At 50.7% G+C, this 18,732-nt stretch overlaps 1 protein-coding gene across 7 annotated transcripts in view; it reads right to left on the reverse strand.

Moving 5' to 3' along the window:
• GRIK4 (glutamate ionotropic receptor kainate type subunit 4) overlaps positions 1-18,732 on the reverse strand; it is a 424,832-nt gene that overhangs the window by 162,953 nt on the left and 243,147 nt on the right. For 6 of the 7 annotated variants that reach the window (XM_064577326.1, XM_064577324.1, XM_064577328.1 and 3 more), the window contains 3 exons: positions 17,953-18,117; positions 6,023-6,120; positions 1,384-1,549 (listed from right to left, as the gene is read on the reverse strand). In XM_064577326.1, coding sequence (XP_064433396.1) covers positions 1,384-1,549; positions 6,023-6,120; positions 17,953-18,117 — 429 coding nt within the window. The remainder of the gene's footprint in view (positions 1-1,383; positions 1,550-6,022; positions 6,121-17,952; positions 18,118-18,732) is intronic. The other variant, XM_064577327.1, reaches the window with a different exon arrangement.

Consider the following 18,732-nt stretch of genomic DNA (forward strand, 5'->3'; position numbering starts at 1 on the left):
GTATCCTTTTGGGACTTATGGTCCATCCTATTTGGAAGAGACGAGGTAAACAGTTGTTTTGGCCAGAGGACAACTCAGCGTATCCATGGTAATGTGTGATGTGGATCTCCGTGAGGGTGAAACAGAGTGAAGTGTTTATCCAAACATTTCTCCTTTTTATTTTTTATTTCAGCCACAAAACACTTAACATCTAAAGCAGTGCTGTCCAGTAGAACTCTCTCTGATGATGGAAATGTTCCGTGTCTGCACTGATTTTGAGTTTGAGTCAACCTTGACATGGGGAACTCCAACACCTCCGAACCCACTGGGTCATTGTGATAATTAAATAAGCTATATAAAAAGTACACATAGTTGGCGCTCAGTTACTCTTTTTCTTGGGTAGCACCGAGTAAATCTTAAATCTGTGTTTATGCAAATAAGGGAATTGAATGCATATCACAGGGAGGCAGTTGGGTGCAAATGCCTCGTAAAGAAGGTGGTTTTGACCCTTGACTGGGAGGGAGCTGTTGTTTACAGATGCTGGAGCGATTCCAGGGTGGAAAAAGGACTTAAGTGGGGAGAGCAGTTCTAAGAACCCATATAAACAGGAGCCCTGACGGGGAGGACGTTCGTCGGCCAGCCCACCCAGACCTGCAGGCGAGCTGCACAGGATACAGATGTATGGGGCTCGGGTACAGGGCCCCAGAGGCAGGCAGTGCCCAGCACCTGCCTGACCACATGTGGGTGCACAGCTGTCACTGGGAGCATGCAGATGCACAGATTTGCTAGAAAGTGCTGGCTCAAATTAGCTGAATCTCATAAACACTAAATTTACATTACAAATTGTCTGAGAGTCAGATAAACTGTATTTCTAAAACCTGCATTTGCAAAAAAATGCTTTATCAGGCATTGCCCTTGGACCTTGTTCCATCAGCAAAACCCGCTCTCCAGGGGAAGAAGCTCTTCAGCCCATCAAATACAAAATGCATCCAATTTTATATTTTCCCTCTCTCTCTCTTTTTGTAGCTCCTTCACAATGAGGCTGAAAATGTGGGAATTGAGTTTGCAGATGCAAAAAGACTGAGAGGTTGGCCAGTCTCCCTGTAACCCAGTTCTCTCTGTTCCACCCATGCCTGGGAAAGGGTGTTTCTGGACTGCTTGCGCGCGCGCTCTCTCTTTCTCTCTCTCTCTCTCTCTCTCTCTCTCTCTCACACACACACACGCACACACACACAGGCAAACAGCCAAGGACACGTGGGAATGCCTAAAGTGGCTGATCATCACCCCCGCCATCTGAGGGAGCCCTCCCCTTCCTGGTGGATCCGCGGCCAAGGCCAAAGCCACCAGGGTGAAATCCACAAACAAGTGGGGACGCCTGGGGCGGAGTGGAGGGGGAAAGCTTACATTCTGCTTTGGCACAGATGAGGCAGGCGGTGGTACAGTTGAAGAAGTTCAGGATCCCAGCGACAGCCACGCTGATGTCCGTGTTGCTGGGGTGGAGGTTCAGGGTTGTGAATCGCTGGAACTGGAACTTGATAAACTCCTCGGGGGCCACTTTGAAATGAGGGACCTGGGAGGAGGAGCAAAAACAGGCAGCAGGGAGGATCCAGAATGAATGCAAAGGAGAGCAGGCACGAGGAAGGTGAGGCTGTGGATGGTGGGTTCTTCTAGGTAAGACCTTTGCCACACTCCCATGGAGATGGAGCTTGCAGGACTCAGGACACCCACGCCCCAGGAGGAAGACAAGATGACGTCCTGGACGATGCTTAAAATAGGAACACCCAGGATGAGAACCCGCTGGCCAGAGACCTGTATAAATGTGCTCTGGACCTTGGTGCTGGGGTCTGTGGCCCCAAGGGGGCAAAATCATGGTCTTTATTCTCAGAGCAACTGCCCACTGCTAGGCAGCCAGACAAAAGGCTCTCGAAGCCATAATCCTTATGATATTTTATTGGTAGTTAATATATCAGAGCAGAGGCAGTAAAAAGAGAAAAACACTGCCCTGGGGACTAAGAAAGGAGCCCCATCAGCCCAGCCTGGTCGACAAGTGTGTACAAACCAGCTCCCAGCAAACTTCCTGTGTGACAGCCTGGGATGGGTTCCTCCGCAGACATGCACACGGAGCGGGGAGCACCGCAGGCTGAGAAGCCGTCCAGAGAGCCTCCGAGTGGAGCCAGGTAAATAAAAACGTGATCTGGCTTCATTAGGACAGTGTCAGCTTCCCTCTGTATCTATTACTGACATTTCCAGGAGGCATTGTCCCCACCTCCTGCCTCTCTTCTCCAGGGAAGAGATATTAACAGGCCCAGATGCTGCTGTATTGGTAGCTTAAGCTATTGGGTAGGTAATAGGAAAGTTAAAGCATAATAAGCTGCCATCCACCTTGATTTTATTTTGTCACCCTCATCCCTGGTACCCAGAGCCAGGAGAGCTACTTGGTGCTTCTACCGGAGATGGGACTCAGGAAACCTCAACTCATGTCCTCCCTTAGGACCAGCATGCTATGGGAGGGCCAAGTCACAGCGAGCATGGGGTTTGAATGATGTTAAAGCAAGTAAGATTGAGGGTAGAGAGCAGGAAGAACTTCCTGGTGGTGAGTTCACTGGCTCCTAGAGTGGGTTATTTATTTATTTTTTTATTTTTTTAAAGATTTTATTTACTTATTTGACAGAGAGAGACACAGTGAGAGAGGGAACACAAGCAGGGGGAGTAGGAGAGGGAGAAGCAGGCTTCCCGCGGAGCAAGGAGCCCCATGCGGGGCTCGATCCCAGGACCCTGGGATCATGACCTGAGCCGAAGGCAGATGCTTAACTACTGAGCCACCCAGGCGCCCCTAGAGTGGGTTATTTAGAAATGACTGCAGAAATTGTCTTGGCTGGGGCTGGCCCAGAGTCTGGGAGGATGCTGAATGGTGTCTGTAGGATTCTGCTACCTTGTCCTGTTAAGATTCTGGGAGAGCTCAGCCAGAGACTGGAGCTCCTTTGAGACTGAGGGAAGGGAAGGGAAAGATTTAGCAGAAACTAGGGAGAAAATTCCTGAATCCAGCTAGGATTAGCCCTTGAACCACAGAGAGACTGAAAAATGCAGACCTGGAGAGAGCCTAGTGAGTTATGAGAGAAGACTCAGAAGAGGGAGGTTGATCTGAGGAGTGTCATAAAGGGTCTTTCTTCCCAGCTTGTATTTTGCACTCCATACAATCTGTCTAAAAAGAATAACCAATGCACCTTGAAAGGAAAAACAGGTCACAAAGGGGCAAGATGGAGGCCAAGGCCAGGCAGGGGCAGGGGGGCAGGGTGGCCAGGCTGGCTGGCTTACACATTTGAGCATCTCTGACCCAGGCCCTCCTTGTGTGGCCATCCGGCCTACAGGGTTCCAGCTAACTTACCCCCAACAGAATGGACCTGTAGAAATACCCTTCAAGCCACAGATCCTAGAGATGGATCAGGAAAGATACTCAGGAAAATGAAGGACAAATGGGTTTTACAGGTCATAGACTCGGGTTTGCATCTAGGTTCTGCTGTATGATTTGGGGCCAACTGCTGAACCTGTCTATGCTTCCTTAGGACGGATATGCTAATGGGTGGTTTGTGGCTCTTTGGGAGGATGAAATGAGAGCCTGCATATGAAGGGCATTATAGCTCAGGACCTAAAATGTTACAAGTATTCCAGCAATGCCGTCTCACCTTTCCTTCCCCCCTTCTCCCCAAATCTAGGGGCTCCTGGAAAAGCTCTTGAGGCTGTCCTTGCAGGGGTGTGAGGGATGAGGGACCCCTCCAGGAAGTGGAGTTGGTGGGAAGTTTCCAGCACAGCCTGCCATCTTGAAGGCTGCTGGAGAATCAGCGAGCTGCTCTGATGGGCCCAGGCAGGGATGGCCCAGGCGGATCCTGCTGGTTTTCTCTAGGACAAAGATCAATCCATAATTGATTTGCAATTGCAAATGCATCCCAGCAAGTCACTGTGGAGGTGTGTGGGGAAGGAGAGGTGAGGCAGAACGCAGCCAGCCACAGGCCAAAGAGCTGTTAGCAGCATTTAAAGGAATGAACTCTTTGGTGAGAACTCCATTCCTTTTCCCTGGAGTGGAGGGGAATCAGTGTGAGCCAGTTCAGCCTCATATAATATGAAAAGAAATGCATAATCTGAACGGAGAGGAGAGGTTGCTCTGGAAGGGACATGACTAGACAAAGGAGGGGTAACCGGCTGGCCGTTCCCAGGGCAGCACGACCTGGCTGGCTGGTCACTGGCACAGAGGCCAAAGTGGCAGCGTAGGGGAGATGGTTGTAAATCAGGGTCTCTGCCTCTGGCCTGAAATGCCAAACAGGGTTAAGGGAAACGTGTCACTGAAGCCCACAAGGAGGCCATTCTGGAGTGGGGGTTGGGAGGGTAACCGTAAGGAACAGTGAGGCAGTGTGATGGGAGGCAGGGAGGGAGGAGAAAAGAGGAAATGGGTAGCTGAAGTCTTGGCAACCTCACTTGGTGAAGATCCCAGTCCAGTGACTGGTGCTGGAATAACAGCCTGCCACAGATCTGAGCTGCTACTTGGAGCATGGCAAGAAAGATTTAAATTAAACATCAGCTCTAACTTTGTGGGGCCGGGGCCTCTGAGATATGGGTGGATGGAGGGATACAGTAGGGGCAGAAGCTCCTTTTTTGGCCTGGGATGGGTCAAGAGTCATCTTTCAGGACATCTGAGGGTATAGGGATGGGGAGCTCTCAACAGAGACCTGGCCCGGGGCAAAAAAGACTAAGGGGGCTTAGTCTACAGGGCAGTGGCCCAGCCCTGGGGCAGCAAAACCAACCACAGGACTGGGGTAGGGCAGCCCAACACTTTAAAGTGCAGGTCATGATGCTGAGAGTGGGTTCATGAAATAGGGAAGATAACTATTTTGCCCCAAGCGACAGGGACTCGCCAAGCCTACTGATCATAAAAAGAAGTGGTGATATCAAGGGGGTAGGTTCCAGAGGGTGTACGGTAGAGACAGCTTGCTGAGGAGGTGTCTGTCCTACAGTGGGTTTTCTCCTATGTCTAGAATCAGATCCTCCCAAAGCTAACGTTTCTGGAAGGCTGAGCCTCCAGGCCCCAGGAGGTGCAAGATTGATCCTTCCTTCCTCTGTCCCTCTGGCCTGTCCCTTCCCTGGCTCCTGACCTTGCGTCCCCTACCACCAAGCTCCATCTGTTCTCAAGAACCCGGCTAGAAGGCCCTTGAGGCCAGAGAGAGGCTGAGCGGATATTTGCCACCGTCTCCCAGGGATTTTTGTGAAGGGGCAGACAGATTCTAGGAGAAGCTAGGAAGGATTCCAGCAATGAGCTAAGCAAAAACAAACTTTTGACTTTGTTTTCTCCAGGGGAAGAGGAAGGAGAGAGCTGATGGAACAGGGAGCAGGCTATTATTCAGAAACTCATCCCCGACTGTCTTTATCCCCCATGGAGCTGGAGCCAAAGGAAATGAACTCAACACTGAAACTAGAGAGGCTCTAAGTCCAGGTGACACCTGAGGAAGAATTCACTGACTGAAGAAGTAAATACTGGAATTGGTGAATGGGGTAGAAAATGAAAGAAAACTTTTTTCTAGAGAATTTATAAGACAGAGGTTTCCAACTTTATTTTAGCAATAAAATGTAGAAGCGCCTCCTCCCAAAGGCATTCTTCGCCAGAATCCCGATATCTAAACGGATAGTCACGAAGCAGCTCCTGGGGAGCTCAGACTCCCGCCCTCTCGGTGCCTCCCGGACTACTACCTACCACAGCCTCTCCCTCTACCCACCTCTAACAAGGGGCCCCCTGGGGACTCAAAGACCCAGAGGAGCTCAGTTTGAAAATCCTGTTGTGACACCTCTCCTCTGTGTCTCCTCCACCCAAGCCACCTGGGAAAAATAAATGCCCAACAAAGGACCACTTCTTTTCAATGTTGTGATGTTGTTGTTATTGGTAACACCAACCAGGCCCAAAGAGGCTCTTCCAGACCTCGAGAATCCGTGATATTTTTGGGCCCGGGGCACGGGTTGCCAGCCCGCAGAGGGTCCCCCAACCTGGTAGAGCACTCACCTCCTTCTCCCCACAGATGTTGCTGATGATGGAGCTGGAGGCCGGGCTGGAGGAGGGTCCCAGGACAGCGACCACCCCCTTGGGGAGGATCTGACACACTGCAGTCAGCAACAGGACCAAGGGTGGGCAGCAGGAAAGGAAAAAAGGCACTCATCAGGTGGGATGTGGGCTGGGTGCCCTGCCTGGGTTTCAGGCTCAAGTCTAACCTTCACCTGCTGGATCCTCACCTTCCACCCCGCCCTCCTCACTCCCTTCCCTTTCACACGCTTCCAAACCCAGTGCCTCTCCTTTTCTGGACTATGGGACTCCAGGACAGTTTTATTGGAGTTTATGGATGGTATTAAATGAGGAAATGACCCAGGTTATGACAACATACGGCCACAGCCAACAGGGTGTATAAATTTTCTTGGCTGTCACCGAAGGACAGAGGCTAATGGCGGAAACCTGCAGATGCCATCCCGCCAGGCCTGCAGTGTGGGTGTTGGGAGGTACGGCTAGGCATGGTTGCCACAGGAGCTGAGGGCCCCGCTCACGGAACAGTCACCCGCCGTGCAATCTGTTAGCCTATCAAATATAAAGAGGAAGGGGAAGAAGAAAGGCAGACAAGCAGAGGGAGGAGGGTGGTGAGGATGATACAGACAAGAGAGGAGAAATCAGACTCAGCTAAAGCCAAAAAGGAGTAGGAGAGACATAAGAAGAAAAAGAAAATGAGAGGCACAAAAAAGAGAGTGAGAGGCAAGAAGGGGGTCTCATGTCTCAATGCCACCCTCTGCCCCTCCTGTTCACCTAGACCTCTGCACACTGCCCCTGCTTCCCTGAGTGTCTTGGGCTTCCCTGTGGAGAAGGAGCCCTTCCTTCCTCTACTCTGGACACTCTCCTGTCAAAGAGCACCTCGAATGTCTCCTCCTTACACCTTCCCCGGCTCCTTTATGTGGAATTAATCTTCCCCAGGGCTCCTAAGGCCCCCGGTATGTCCCTCTGTACTAAGACACTTGTAAATGTGCCTATTTCAGCTCGTTGCTTAGATGTCTTTCTGCTCCCACTAGATTTCAAACCCCGTCAGGGCAGGAGCTAAGCCATCCTTCTCTCTAAAGCCCCACTTCTCACCTCCTCAGTGGCCAGTGCATGTTATTCTAGTTGCCCAGTTCATATTCACTAAACGAATGAATGGATGGGTGGGCTATGTGGTCAGAAGAAGAGTGAATCTCAGATTTTAAAACACGAGCGACCAAGAAAGGAAAGACGGGAGAAGAAGGAGATGACAGACAGAACTTGAGATAATTCTCAGGACACACACTGTGATATCAGAACCCAAGAGTTGCCCCCTGGAATATGCACTGAGTTTCCCTGACACGCTGTAAGGCATGCTTCCCTGCAAAACTCAAAGCTTGCCTCTGGACACCTTTTCTTCCTACTCACGTCAAGAGTCAGGCTGAGCCATTTCTCAGGTCAGTAAACTGAGGTTGAGGGATCAGTGCAAGGTTGCTCGCTGAGTCGGCTACAAAGCCACCCCTGCTATCTAGATGTTCTTCCCCCCAGGGTAGGGCCCTAACCATTGGCCCACATGGCCACGTGATCGCCCTCAAGGGGTACAGGCAGCGGGGAGAATGTCAGATCCAAATCCTAGCGTTGACCACGCAAACCACAGATCTACACCACGGATCTCAGCTGCCCAAGAGAGGCCTGGGTACCAGAGGGGGGCCCATCTGTACAGTGTCATTCCCAGTGACAAAGTAACGGCGGGCAGGCTCCATCTCCGAAGAGGAGATGAATTAATACACCCAGAGTGCTTAGAATGGCCCTGACCTGCCACACGGCCTCATTATGCCCACTGCACCACACGTGCTGGATATTTCTCCTAATCTGATTGGGCCGTCATGCTTCTAGGAAGAAGATGCAGTATTTGTCCCTCTTTACAGATGGGGAAACTGAGGCTTAGAACATCGACAGAACTTGTTCAAGACCACAGGTAATAAATGCCAGAGCTGGGCTTGAACTCAGAGATCCACTGGGCACCAAAGCTCTGAACCACTCCACTTCACCCCACTCAGCTCCGCAAGCTCCCAGCGGAAGACACCTGTGACTTTTCCTTGGCTTCCCTCACTGAATCCACTCACTATAACCCATCAGTGGCCGGGTTCTGACCCCTTGACCTGCTTGCCCACCGTCCCCTCCTTTCTACTCCCATTGTGACTGTTCGAAGTCAACCCCTTTTTCCACCTGCCTCTTCAGGGGTTTCTCTGTCTCCAGAACTCTTCATTTCCCATCCATTCTCCAGACTGTGAGACAAATTATAATCCTAAAACACAGGTGTGTGTGTGTTACTGCAGGGCACAAAGAGTGTCTTATTTACCTCTGCGCTCTCCATACCCAGCACGGGGCCCGACTCAGAGTTATGTGCTCAATAAATAGCTGGTGAACCACACAGAAGCCTGCTCAACATTTTCCGTGGGAAATTGGAAATAAGCTAAGGGTCCAATTATAAGGGAATATTTACCTAAAAGTGTGAGTCATATACCCACATGAAATATTGTTTAGGTATTTAAAATGCTTATAAACAGTTTATAAGAGTATTAAAAATATTTATGAAATAATATTAAGAGAAAGAAGAAGGATATAAAATTATACGTGGAGGTATAGGAAGGCTACAACTAAGCAAATACAAAAACCAGGTATGAGCTCAGGAACGAAGGGAAGATGTTATAAAAGCCTGTGTTTACTGAGTCCTAATTATGGCCCATTCCAGCGCTCTGTACAAATGGACTTATTTAATTCTCAGAATGACCCGATGAGACAGGAACTATTATTTCCTTTTACGGACGAGAAAACAGGACAAAAAGGCTGAAGGTCAGAGCCAGGATTCACACCCTCAATCCCTGGGCCCCAGGTCAGCACGCTCATCACTGTACCACAGAGCCTCCCGTGGTTCACGGGGCTTAACTGGACGTTCATGGGGACTGCTGACACTGTATGACTCTCTTCCCCTTTCTTTTCCCCTTCACTTTCTATAATGAGCATGTATTCCTTTCATAACATGTCATTATAAAATACAGACTGTCATAAAAAAAGTTTCTTCTGAGGAGCAAGTAAAATCCAATTGTATGTGATCTCCTCAAGATACTACCTTTCCACGCCTTTCTCCCATTGTGCTCTTGGCTACTTCACGCCAGCTTACCTGGAGCATGCTTCCTATTTTCCTACTCAAGCCTGTTCCCAAGTAGTTCTCCCTGACCAGACCAGGGATTCTTAACCTGCTGCCTCAGATCTGGGGTGGAAGTCAGTGGTCTATGAACACCTTGGGGGAGGGGGGGGTGGAAATGACATCACTATTTTTTCTCCTAACTGAACTCTGGCATTTCCTTCAATTTTGAACATAGGCAGTAAACCACAGTATCTTAACAGTACCTCTGACTTTGTCACCAACAAACATCACAAATGTTTTCCTGTCACCCTGAAGTGCTACAGATTATCCTAAGAGATCATTTATATTATTATTTCAAAATTAGACTAGCAGTTGGACATGTTGCTAGGCTTGGCTATTTAGTACATTAATAAACACATTTTTAATATATCATTATAAATATATTATAAAATATATTATAAAATATAAAATATATATTATAGAATATATCATTATAAAAATATTATAACTGCATTTCCATATAGCTGGTTTTCTTGGTCATCCTATCTGTTTTATTTTATTCATTTAAAAACACTTTTCTGTGAGGCACCTGGGTGGCTCAGTTGCGTGAGTGGCCGACTCTTGGTTTTGGCTCAGGTCATGATCTCAGGGAGTCTGCCTGAGATTCTCTTCCTTTCCCACTGCCCTCCCCACTGCTCCTGAGCACGTGCTTTTTCTCTCTCAAATAAATAAATAAATCTTTAAAAAGAATAAAAACACTTTTCTGAGAAGGAGTCCATTAGCACCCTTAGCACTCCCACACGACCATGGTCTAGGCCCTCTCTTGCCCTTCTGCTTGACAAACTCCTACTGATCCTCCAGTGCCCAGTTCAGATCTTGCCCCTAGGCAAGAAGACACCACCTCCTCCTTATATGCACATCACACTGTGGCTCTGAGTCAGCTCTGCACTGGAGCTGCTGAGGCCGATCAGCTTCCCTGTTCTCTGAATTCTTGGCCAGCTTCTGCCCCAAGCTGGTTCATTATGTTGGGCCTCAATAGAGAGAAGCTTCTCCTAAAAATAAATTCTTAATAGAAGGCTAAAATCCCTTATTCCCAATTCCAAAAATCCAAAAGGCTCTGAAGTTGGATGGTTTTCATCAAGCTCATTTGGTAGCAAATCTGATCTAAATGGACAGATGTGAGGCTATTTATAGTATGTGAATATTTGAATATAGGTACGCATGTATTTGAATATGGGGTTCTGGCCCAGGCCCCACCTGGAGATGTTACTTAAGGTATGGTGTATGTACCACATGACTTTTCCAATATCTGGGAAGTTCTGGATTCTAGAAACATCTAGCCTTGCGGGTTTGTGGACCTGTGCCTTCCGTTCTGAGTGTCCATCTCCCATCTCCCACACTGGACCAGGAATTCCTTGAGGGTTCAGGTCACATCAATTCAGCTCTGGCTGAAAAGAATTGCTCAACAGATGTTTGCTCAACTGAATTGAAATGATGCAAAATGATCCATTCCCTATGGCCCGGGGATTTCCTGGGGTCTGGGAATTGCTCTCTCTTTCCCTAGGAGGGATGCCCTGCTCAAGACAAATGGAAACTGTTTATGAAGGGCCTCAGCTCTGAAACCTCGGGGACCCAGACTCGAGAGGCCCAGGCCATCTGCGTGAGGGCCCTGAGCAGTCTGTGGGAGGGACGGGAGGGGAGGGAGGTACACTTTACCTCTGCCTCCCAGGGAGCAGGAAAGAGAGGGAATGGGGAGACATGAGTGACATTGCCATGGCAACAAAGTTTCCCAGCCAGCGAGGCATTGGAAGACAAGGGGCAGAGAAGCTGCTAGAATAAACGACCCTGATGTGGTGTTGTAAGCGGGGAGGATTTCTTCCCCTCAAGATACCAGCTCCAGCCTGGATCCCAAGTCCTTCTCTGAGTCTTCGCAGGGAGAAGAAGGGTCTGGCTGTGATGCAGATAATACAGAGGGGTTAACCATGGGCACCACTAGGCCCTCTAGGGCAGGGGTGGCCTCCTGGGGCGGGGCAGGGTCCTCTTCACTTACAGCATGGCACTTCCGGGGAGCTACTCAGCGACTCCCCGAGCCCATGCAGGGAACGGGCCTGGCCATTGGGAGCTGACAATGAGGTGGACCAGAGGGGGCTGGGAGAACCCAGAGTCCTTCCCATCAAAACATTTCACGATGCTGAAGCCAAGTGGGGCGGGAGGGCAAGGTCTCTCTCTGTGGGTCTGGTGGTGCTGCATACTCAGCACAAAGGGAAGCCCGGACTGTCCCAGCGCAAAGCAAACAACGGCCTCGATCCACCTGGAAGAACCACACCTGTGCCAGAGCCTGCAGGAGCATGCTCCATCTCGACCCCCGCCCGAGAGCGCACAGTGGGCCGAATGGGAGGGCCTTGCTGGTCCCCGAGCTGAGGAGGGGGGTGCGTGAGGGCGAGAGTGCCAGGCTCTGCGTCGTCATGCCCCACGGTGGGGCTCTCCCTGGTCAGAGAACGCAGAACTGGCATCGGCTCCCCCTCACCCATGGCCTCAGCCCGGTCCCAAACCACCATGAGAGCAGCACCTACCGGGGGCATCCCGTGTGCCAGGCACCAGGGAGGAGTTACTCTATGAATTCCTCTTCTACTACTGCTGCAATGTAAAATGTATCAAGAGTTCACCCTATATCGGGCACTGCTCTAAGTCTTACAAGGGCATCACCTCATTTAATCCTCAAAAAACCAGGGTTCCTGGGTGGCTCAGTCGGTTAAGTACCTGCCTTCAGCTCAGGTCGTGATCCCAGGGTCCTGGGATCGAGTCCCGCATTGGGCTCCCTGCTCCGTGGAAAGTCTGCTTCTCCCTCTGCCCCTCCCCATTGCTCGTGCTCAATCTCGATCTCTCTCTGTCTCATAAATAAATAAATAAATATCTTTAAAAAAAAATCCTTAAGAAACCTCTTGAAGGGGAGCATGGGTGGCTCAGTCTGTTAAGCATCTGCCTTCGGCTCAGGTCATGATTCCAGCGTCCTGGAGTCCTGGGATCGAGCCTGAGCCCCGGGGCTCCGTGCTCATCGGGGAGCCTGCTTCTGCTTCTCCTTCTCCCCCTGCTCATGCTCCCTCTCTCACTCTCTCAAATAAATAAAATCTTTAAAAAAATAACCTCGGGGTGCCTGGGTGGCTCAGTCGTTAAGCGTCTGCCTTTGGTCAGGTCATGATCCCAGGGTCCTGGGATCGAGCCCCGCATCGGGCTCCCTGCTCAGTAGGAAGACTGCTTCTCCCTCTCTCACTCCCCATGCTTGTGTTCCCTCTCTCTCTGTCAAGTAAATGAATAAAATCTTAATAAATAAATAAATAAATAAATAAATAAATAAATAAATAAATAACCTCTTGAAGTAAGAACTGTTATTCTTCTCATTTTACAGATGAGGAATCTGAGGCACAGAAGATAAGCCCGAGGTGCTGGTAGAGCCAGGACTGGGATCCTGGTGTGTCCAACTCCAGAACCTGACCCCTATCCTACACTGCTCTCTAAGCCGGGCCCTCACCACTGCCCCACAGAAACTCTCTGCTCCAGCCACGCCCATCTGTCACAGTTGCTTCCTGCCCTGAGCCCTTGCTCACACTCCTATACGGTCTGCATGGGTGCCCGCTTCCCTTCTCTCTGCCCACCAAACATTCCACGGTCCCGCCCAAAGGCCTTACCTGACCCCTGGCTACACCTCAGACCTATTTCCGTCCGCCCTCTGCCCGTGTCTGAGCCACACGGCAGAGCTACTGAACTTCACGTCACTCTTCGGATGTTTGGGTTTTAACCGCCTCCTGGAAAAGACTATGAGCCTCAGTTTCCCCATCTGATCCCCAACCATGAGGAGGTCAGACCAGATGATTTCTAAGCACTGCACTTCAATGCGTTTCTGAGTCCATATTCTGCACACGTGACATGGGGAGTTCAGAGAGTGGGGAGTAAGGAATGTTTGTTGAATGACTCATCACTATACGTGTGACTTTCTCTGGTGGCTTCTCACTTTTTCCCCTTGTGCTGCCTTGGATTTGTTCTATTGAACTGATGGAGGGATGCTCGCCCTCTCTTACTAGAGGTGGCTCCCAATCACCAGAGGTCACTCCCATGGAGCCTGTGAGAAGCTCGGGGAGCTCGGGCAGGAGGAGCAAGCTCACAGCAGGAACACCACGCGCCGGGCCCCTGTCCAAGCACACAGGGGCCACGTGGGGCCGATAACCCACACGCCTTGGGGTTTCCAGGGGAAACAGTGTGGACAGCTGATAGCACGCTTGGGCTCACAGAGACAAACCACGGCAGAGGCGGGGGGCTAGACTGCTTCTAGCTCTGCAGTAGATTAAACTTCGAACTGGCTCTGGCAGCAGCAGGTGCCTCCGGGTGTTTGGATGATAAGGGGGTGGGCACTCCGTTAAGCTCCAATTCGGCAGCCGCGGGAGACACGCTGATCTATGGAAGAGAGAGGGGGCAAGGCCTGCGGGACCCTCCCTGCACAAGAAAGGCTGAGGTGGACATAAGATACAGACGCGGGGGAAGGAAAGGGCCAGGCGGGAGGGGGATGACCTCATGGGTCTTGTTTAACCCTCTTATTTCAGATCGGTGGAGCTGCATGGAGGGAGTCAAACATCAAGAAGCCTGGGGTGATGATGAAGGGGCAGGGAGGTGAAGGGAACCCGACTTGGGTTTGAGGAAGCCCTATGGGTGACCCTTGCTTTACATAAACCCACTATATGAACATCTAAGTGAACCAGGTACAGCAGGAGGTGATTTCCGTACTTGTAACTTTCCAGTGTCCAGGGTTGTTATTAATGATGCCCCCGGCTGGTACTTCCCACCTCCCAGCCTCGTTTTGAATCATCAGATGAGGAGGTGGAACTCGGGATGCGGGCATCTTCAGTTTCTTTACACTTTGCAATCTTGGATTCTTGAAATAGTCATTGTTCCCCGCGACGGATACTCCCACCCCAAACATGATTCATGAAAGCGCAATTTGTACAGAGCTTTTAGAAACTCACTTATTGCTGCAAGTCGGTACTACTGCCCATTGTTGGAATGTTACCGCCCCAATTTAGAGCAGAGCCTCAGCTCCCCACAACCAAGAACGTCACTGCTAGGGTCTCTTTTGCCCCCTGGGAGCAGAGTGTCTGGGCAGGGGTGACAGGTGTGAGGTTGGGGGCACTGTTCAGGGCTCCAGACTGACTCAGATAGTTTTTTTTTTTTTAAAGATTTTATTTATTTATTTGAGACAGAGAGAATGAGAGAGAGAGAGCACATGAGAGGGGGGAGGGTCAGAGGGAGAAGCAGGCTCCCTGGCGAGCAGGGAGCCCGATGCGGGACTCGATCCAGGGACTTCAGGATCATGACCTGAGCCGAAGGCAGTCGCTTAACCAACTGAGCCGCCCAGGCGCCCCTGACTCAGATAGTTTTAAGTTAATAATGCAAATTAGCCCTGGACCCCTAGCCTGGGGAAAACACAGCCCGTGATACTGAGCGGCAGCTGGCTTTGGTGGCCCACGGCAACTCCCAAAGGCTCAACACTGTCAGAGGCATCGAGCCCAGAAAACTGGAAAGAGAAAGGCAATGTCCAGTTACGATGGATGCCCCGGGAGGTGTGCTGACATTAAGACGGGCCCCTTAGGAGGAGCTGGTAAATGGTGTTGCTGAGTAGGGATGGCTGAACTTTGAACAGAGCAGAGAGGCAGATGATGGTAAGAGGGGAAGGAAGCCTGCTCAGAGGAGGGGGTGAGAGCCAACAGCGAAGTCCACAGCAGCCGCTTCCTGAATGCCAATTACACGCCCGAAGCTAGGCGCCACACCACCACTGTCCCGTGCTGCACTCCGAATGACCCAGCAGGCGACATCCCCATCACCCTCATTTTACCAACGCAGAAACTGTAGTGCAAAAGGGTCAGGATCCTGTCCACAGTCACATAGCTAGTAAACAGTAAAGCCAGGATTTAAAGCTGGCCAGTCTGATTCTAAAACCCATGTCCTTGCTCTTTATAACACAGAGGCCCCAAAGTAGGCTTCGCAGAGCTATGGTCCCTCCTTGATCCGGGGACCCTGTCTCCCTCCTATCTCCTTCCCCCAACACGGTCACTGAAATCCAGTCCCCGTCTGGCTGTAGCCCACAGCACTAACCCACCACCCGTTCTCGCCCTTACTTTGGGAGGGAAATAGCTGGGCTGGAAGCTTCCTATGAACTATCTGGGTGGTGTTTAAAATCCATTGTGGGGGAAGAGCCCTGGCTTCAGATGAAAGGCCTTTGGGGTAGAAAGAAGCCCTGTTTCTAACAAATGCTAATCATGCCTCAAACACATTGAAATGTAAAAGCTGAACCAAGGGTTACTAGCTAATACAATACTTGACGCCTAAAAGAAGGGCATGAAAAGGATGCCCCAAAGCTCTCTAACGTGGAATAAAAATATCAGTTTCTTTTATTCCCCTGATTCATCTGGCTTAATATTTTATAAGTATTGACTTTAAGAAGCCAGGCTGCACAGGTCACGGGGAGAGGAAATTTGCATGTGCTAATGACCCCCATCCACAATGCGCAATCTGTGCTCTCCCCTCCACCACGGAAGCCCTGAAGAACCAAAGGGAAGGCAGAAGGCCTTGGCTTTTGGAAGAATGCTCTACAGCGCTACCTAGGAATCTGGATCCTTATCAGAGACCTGTCCTAGACAAGGAACCACTACAGACCGGGCTAGGAGATTCACAAGACATTGTCGCTGGTATTTCTGATTTCATTCGGAAGATGGCAGGGAAATTGGAATCTTACTTTCATCGGAATGTTACCGCCCCAACTTAGAGCAGAGCCTCAGCTCCCCACAACCAAGAATGTCATGTGCTAGAATTTCATCTCTCGGCCAACGAGGATTTCTAGCTGCTCCTTGCTGAATCCCCACTGCCTAGAACAGAATACAGCTGGCGCTCACTACATATGTGTTGCCTGGCTGACTGAATAAGCAAGTGGTTATTTCAGGCACCTGTGTCTTCCTCCATTCCCCCATCGGGAGGAATCTGTGTCCACAGATCCCACTGGTCTCGCCAGTCCTGTTCTGTAGGGCATGAACCCACCCTTGGTCCCTAAGCCTGGACGCTCTCTCCACGGGTAGTTATTAGGTCCATCTGGCCAACACCTGTGACTGCTAAGGTTGGCCACAGCAAGATGAGCTGTACCCATCAGATCCTCTACCTTGTAAATTCAAACCAAGAGACACTGAGCAAAGCTGTCACTGACGTACTCACTGAGGAGAGAGTGTGAGCCACCTGACGGCAGGGACTGTGTCTACCTTGTTCTCTGCACCGTTCCCAAAGCTTGCTATTCTGTATCACGCCTGAAAGAGACTAAATGCTCAATAAAAGTTGCCTGAATAGAGAAAGAGTAAATGGGGCCTGTGTGGCCCCCTATGGGACAGGTGCATGATGAATGAGCCAGGGAAATCGATAAGCCAGGGAGGGAAGAGCACAGCTTCGATGCTCTAAGAGCCTTAAAGACAATAGAGACAGAGCTGCTGTCTTCCTCCCTTCCTGCTCTCTCTGGATCCATAGGACACCCCACCTACTGCACTTGGGCCAGTGGGATGTGCCTCTTCTCTCGCACTACTAATGGCCCAGATTGGAGCACTGCTGAGCCCCGTCTCCCCCAGAAGACCAGCTGTCTCAATATATACCTGAGCAAGTTGTTCTTTTGTTTTTGTCTGTTTTTGCCACTGAGTGTAACCAAAGGTTGAAATGGGTGACAAAGGGAGGAGATGAGGTGAAGTCTTAGGGAAGAGACATTATCGCCTCTCCGGGCTGAGGGGCTCCTCTCCTCTCCTTCCCTCTGCACCGGGGTTATTCATCACCAGCTCGGCTCCGAGCCACCGGCCCACTGACTGGGAGGCTCAGCCTGGAAAGTTGTCAAGGTAACACCAGCAACACACCAGAAAGTTCCAGGGAGGTCATCATGGCCTGGGCATGGCCCTGCAGGGTGAGCTCATGACTGCAGGGTTCAGGAGCGGCTCTGCCCTTGACTCGCTCTCTGGATGGGCAAGGTGCTCATTGCGGGCAAGGTGCTCATTGTCGCTGAGCCTCAGCTTCTCTTGTAAAGTGGGGACAAGGACACTTAGCTCTCATGTTGGTAGAATTAAAAGCCGTGCCCAGCACATGGTAGGGGCTCCATACACGGGACCCGAGTGCCCTATTGTGTATGTCTGTAAAGCCCCGCAACTCACAGAGGATTTTGCTATATTTTACGTCCTTTAAATCCCACAACAACCTACAAGATTTGCAAAGTACAGCCTAGCATTCCCATTTTGCAGATGAAGAAACTGAGTTTAAACGGGGTACGTAATTTGTCCAAGGTCACCCACAGAGCGGTCAGACTCCATCCCGAGTCCCACAACACTGCCCTCAGCATAAACAAGCAAGATAAGCGATCAGATGTGCATTGACTAAGCAACCCCCGGGCTGGCTATCTCTCTCTTTTCTTAATCACATACAAGGTTTCATTCAGGGGTTTGTGTACAGTATGTCCAGGATATGAATGAATCCATACATGAAGGAATGAATGAGTGCGGGAATGAATGAATGAAAGAGTATCCTGTCTTAATTCTACTCCATACATACTTGGCAGCAAAACCTGGGGATCTCCTCCAGACTGAGCCCTACGGGGCCTGCTGGTGCATGTTTCTCTCCCTCTCTGGGGACTATCTAACCACAGGCCTGGTGATGGTGCAGCTCACACTATCAGCCCCTCCTGCCAGCAAGGAAAGCAGAGGGCAGTCCTGCTCATTCTACGTACTGGTTTCTGCAGTCTCGTACTCGCTGTCTCTGAGAAGCTCAAAGATGTCCACTTCGACCTTGGCCTTGCCCAGCCTCTCAGGAGCGCGGTTGATGCGGTTCTTGGCCAGGGTGATGGAGAGCCGCTCCCCTCTGCTGCACTCCATGGGGTCATCCAAGATAGCAGCTGTGGGCAGGCAACCACACGGAGACAGTTGGTACCCTCTCCCATTACCCTCCTCTTTCTCCAGTCTCCCCCCCTCTGCCACCTTTCTCTGCCAGGCAGCTCCCCACCTCCCCCGCCCCTGCCATCCTTGGAACTAGTCCCAAAGCAAGTTCTCTATGTGCTGAGGGTCTTGGTTCGTAGCCAAGTGCAGCCGTGAATTCTAATGTGCAAATCTACCTCAGGAACCCCGTAATGTCACAACAGGCTGCCGGGGTCTATGTGTAGGAGGCCCCGAGGCCCAGACATGGTGAAAAGCTTAGAGGTACACCAACACACATGTGCAAAGGAAGGGACGCAGTGGCCGCCTTTGACAATGGTATTCTGGGTATCTGCAGAAATCTCCCTGAGACAAGAGAGGGTGAGAGGAGACCGGGCATGAGAGGGAGAGCCGTGGCAGATACTGCTGAACACCAGCTCTGCAGGCTCAGACGCTGACGCACCATGTCAGCAGGTGAGCCAGGCAGTTTCTCTGAACTTCTTTTCCTCACTGAACAGGAAGAGTAGGAAGACAACCTCAGGGGCTTGGTGTGAGGATTCAGTAAGGTAATGTATGTAAGTGACACATCCCACGAACTG

This window comes from Mirounga angustirostris, unplaced genomic scaffold (genome assembly GCF_029215605.1).
Source record: "Mirounga angustirostris isolate CCGP_5_RB_7025 unplaced genomic scaffold, mMirAng1.0.hap1 SCAF_13, whole genome shotgun sequence".
Lineage (NCBI taxonomy): Eukaryota > Metazoa > Chordata > Mammalia > Carnivora > Phocidae > Mirounga > Mirounga angustirostris.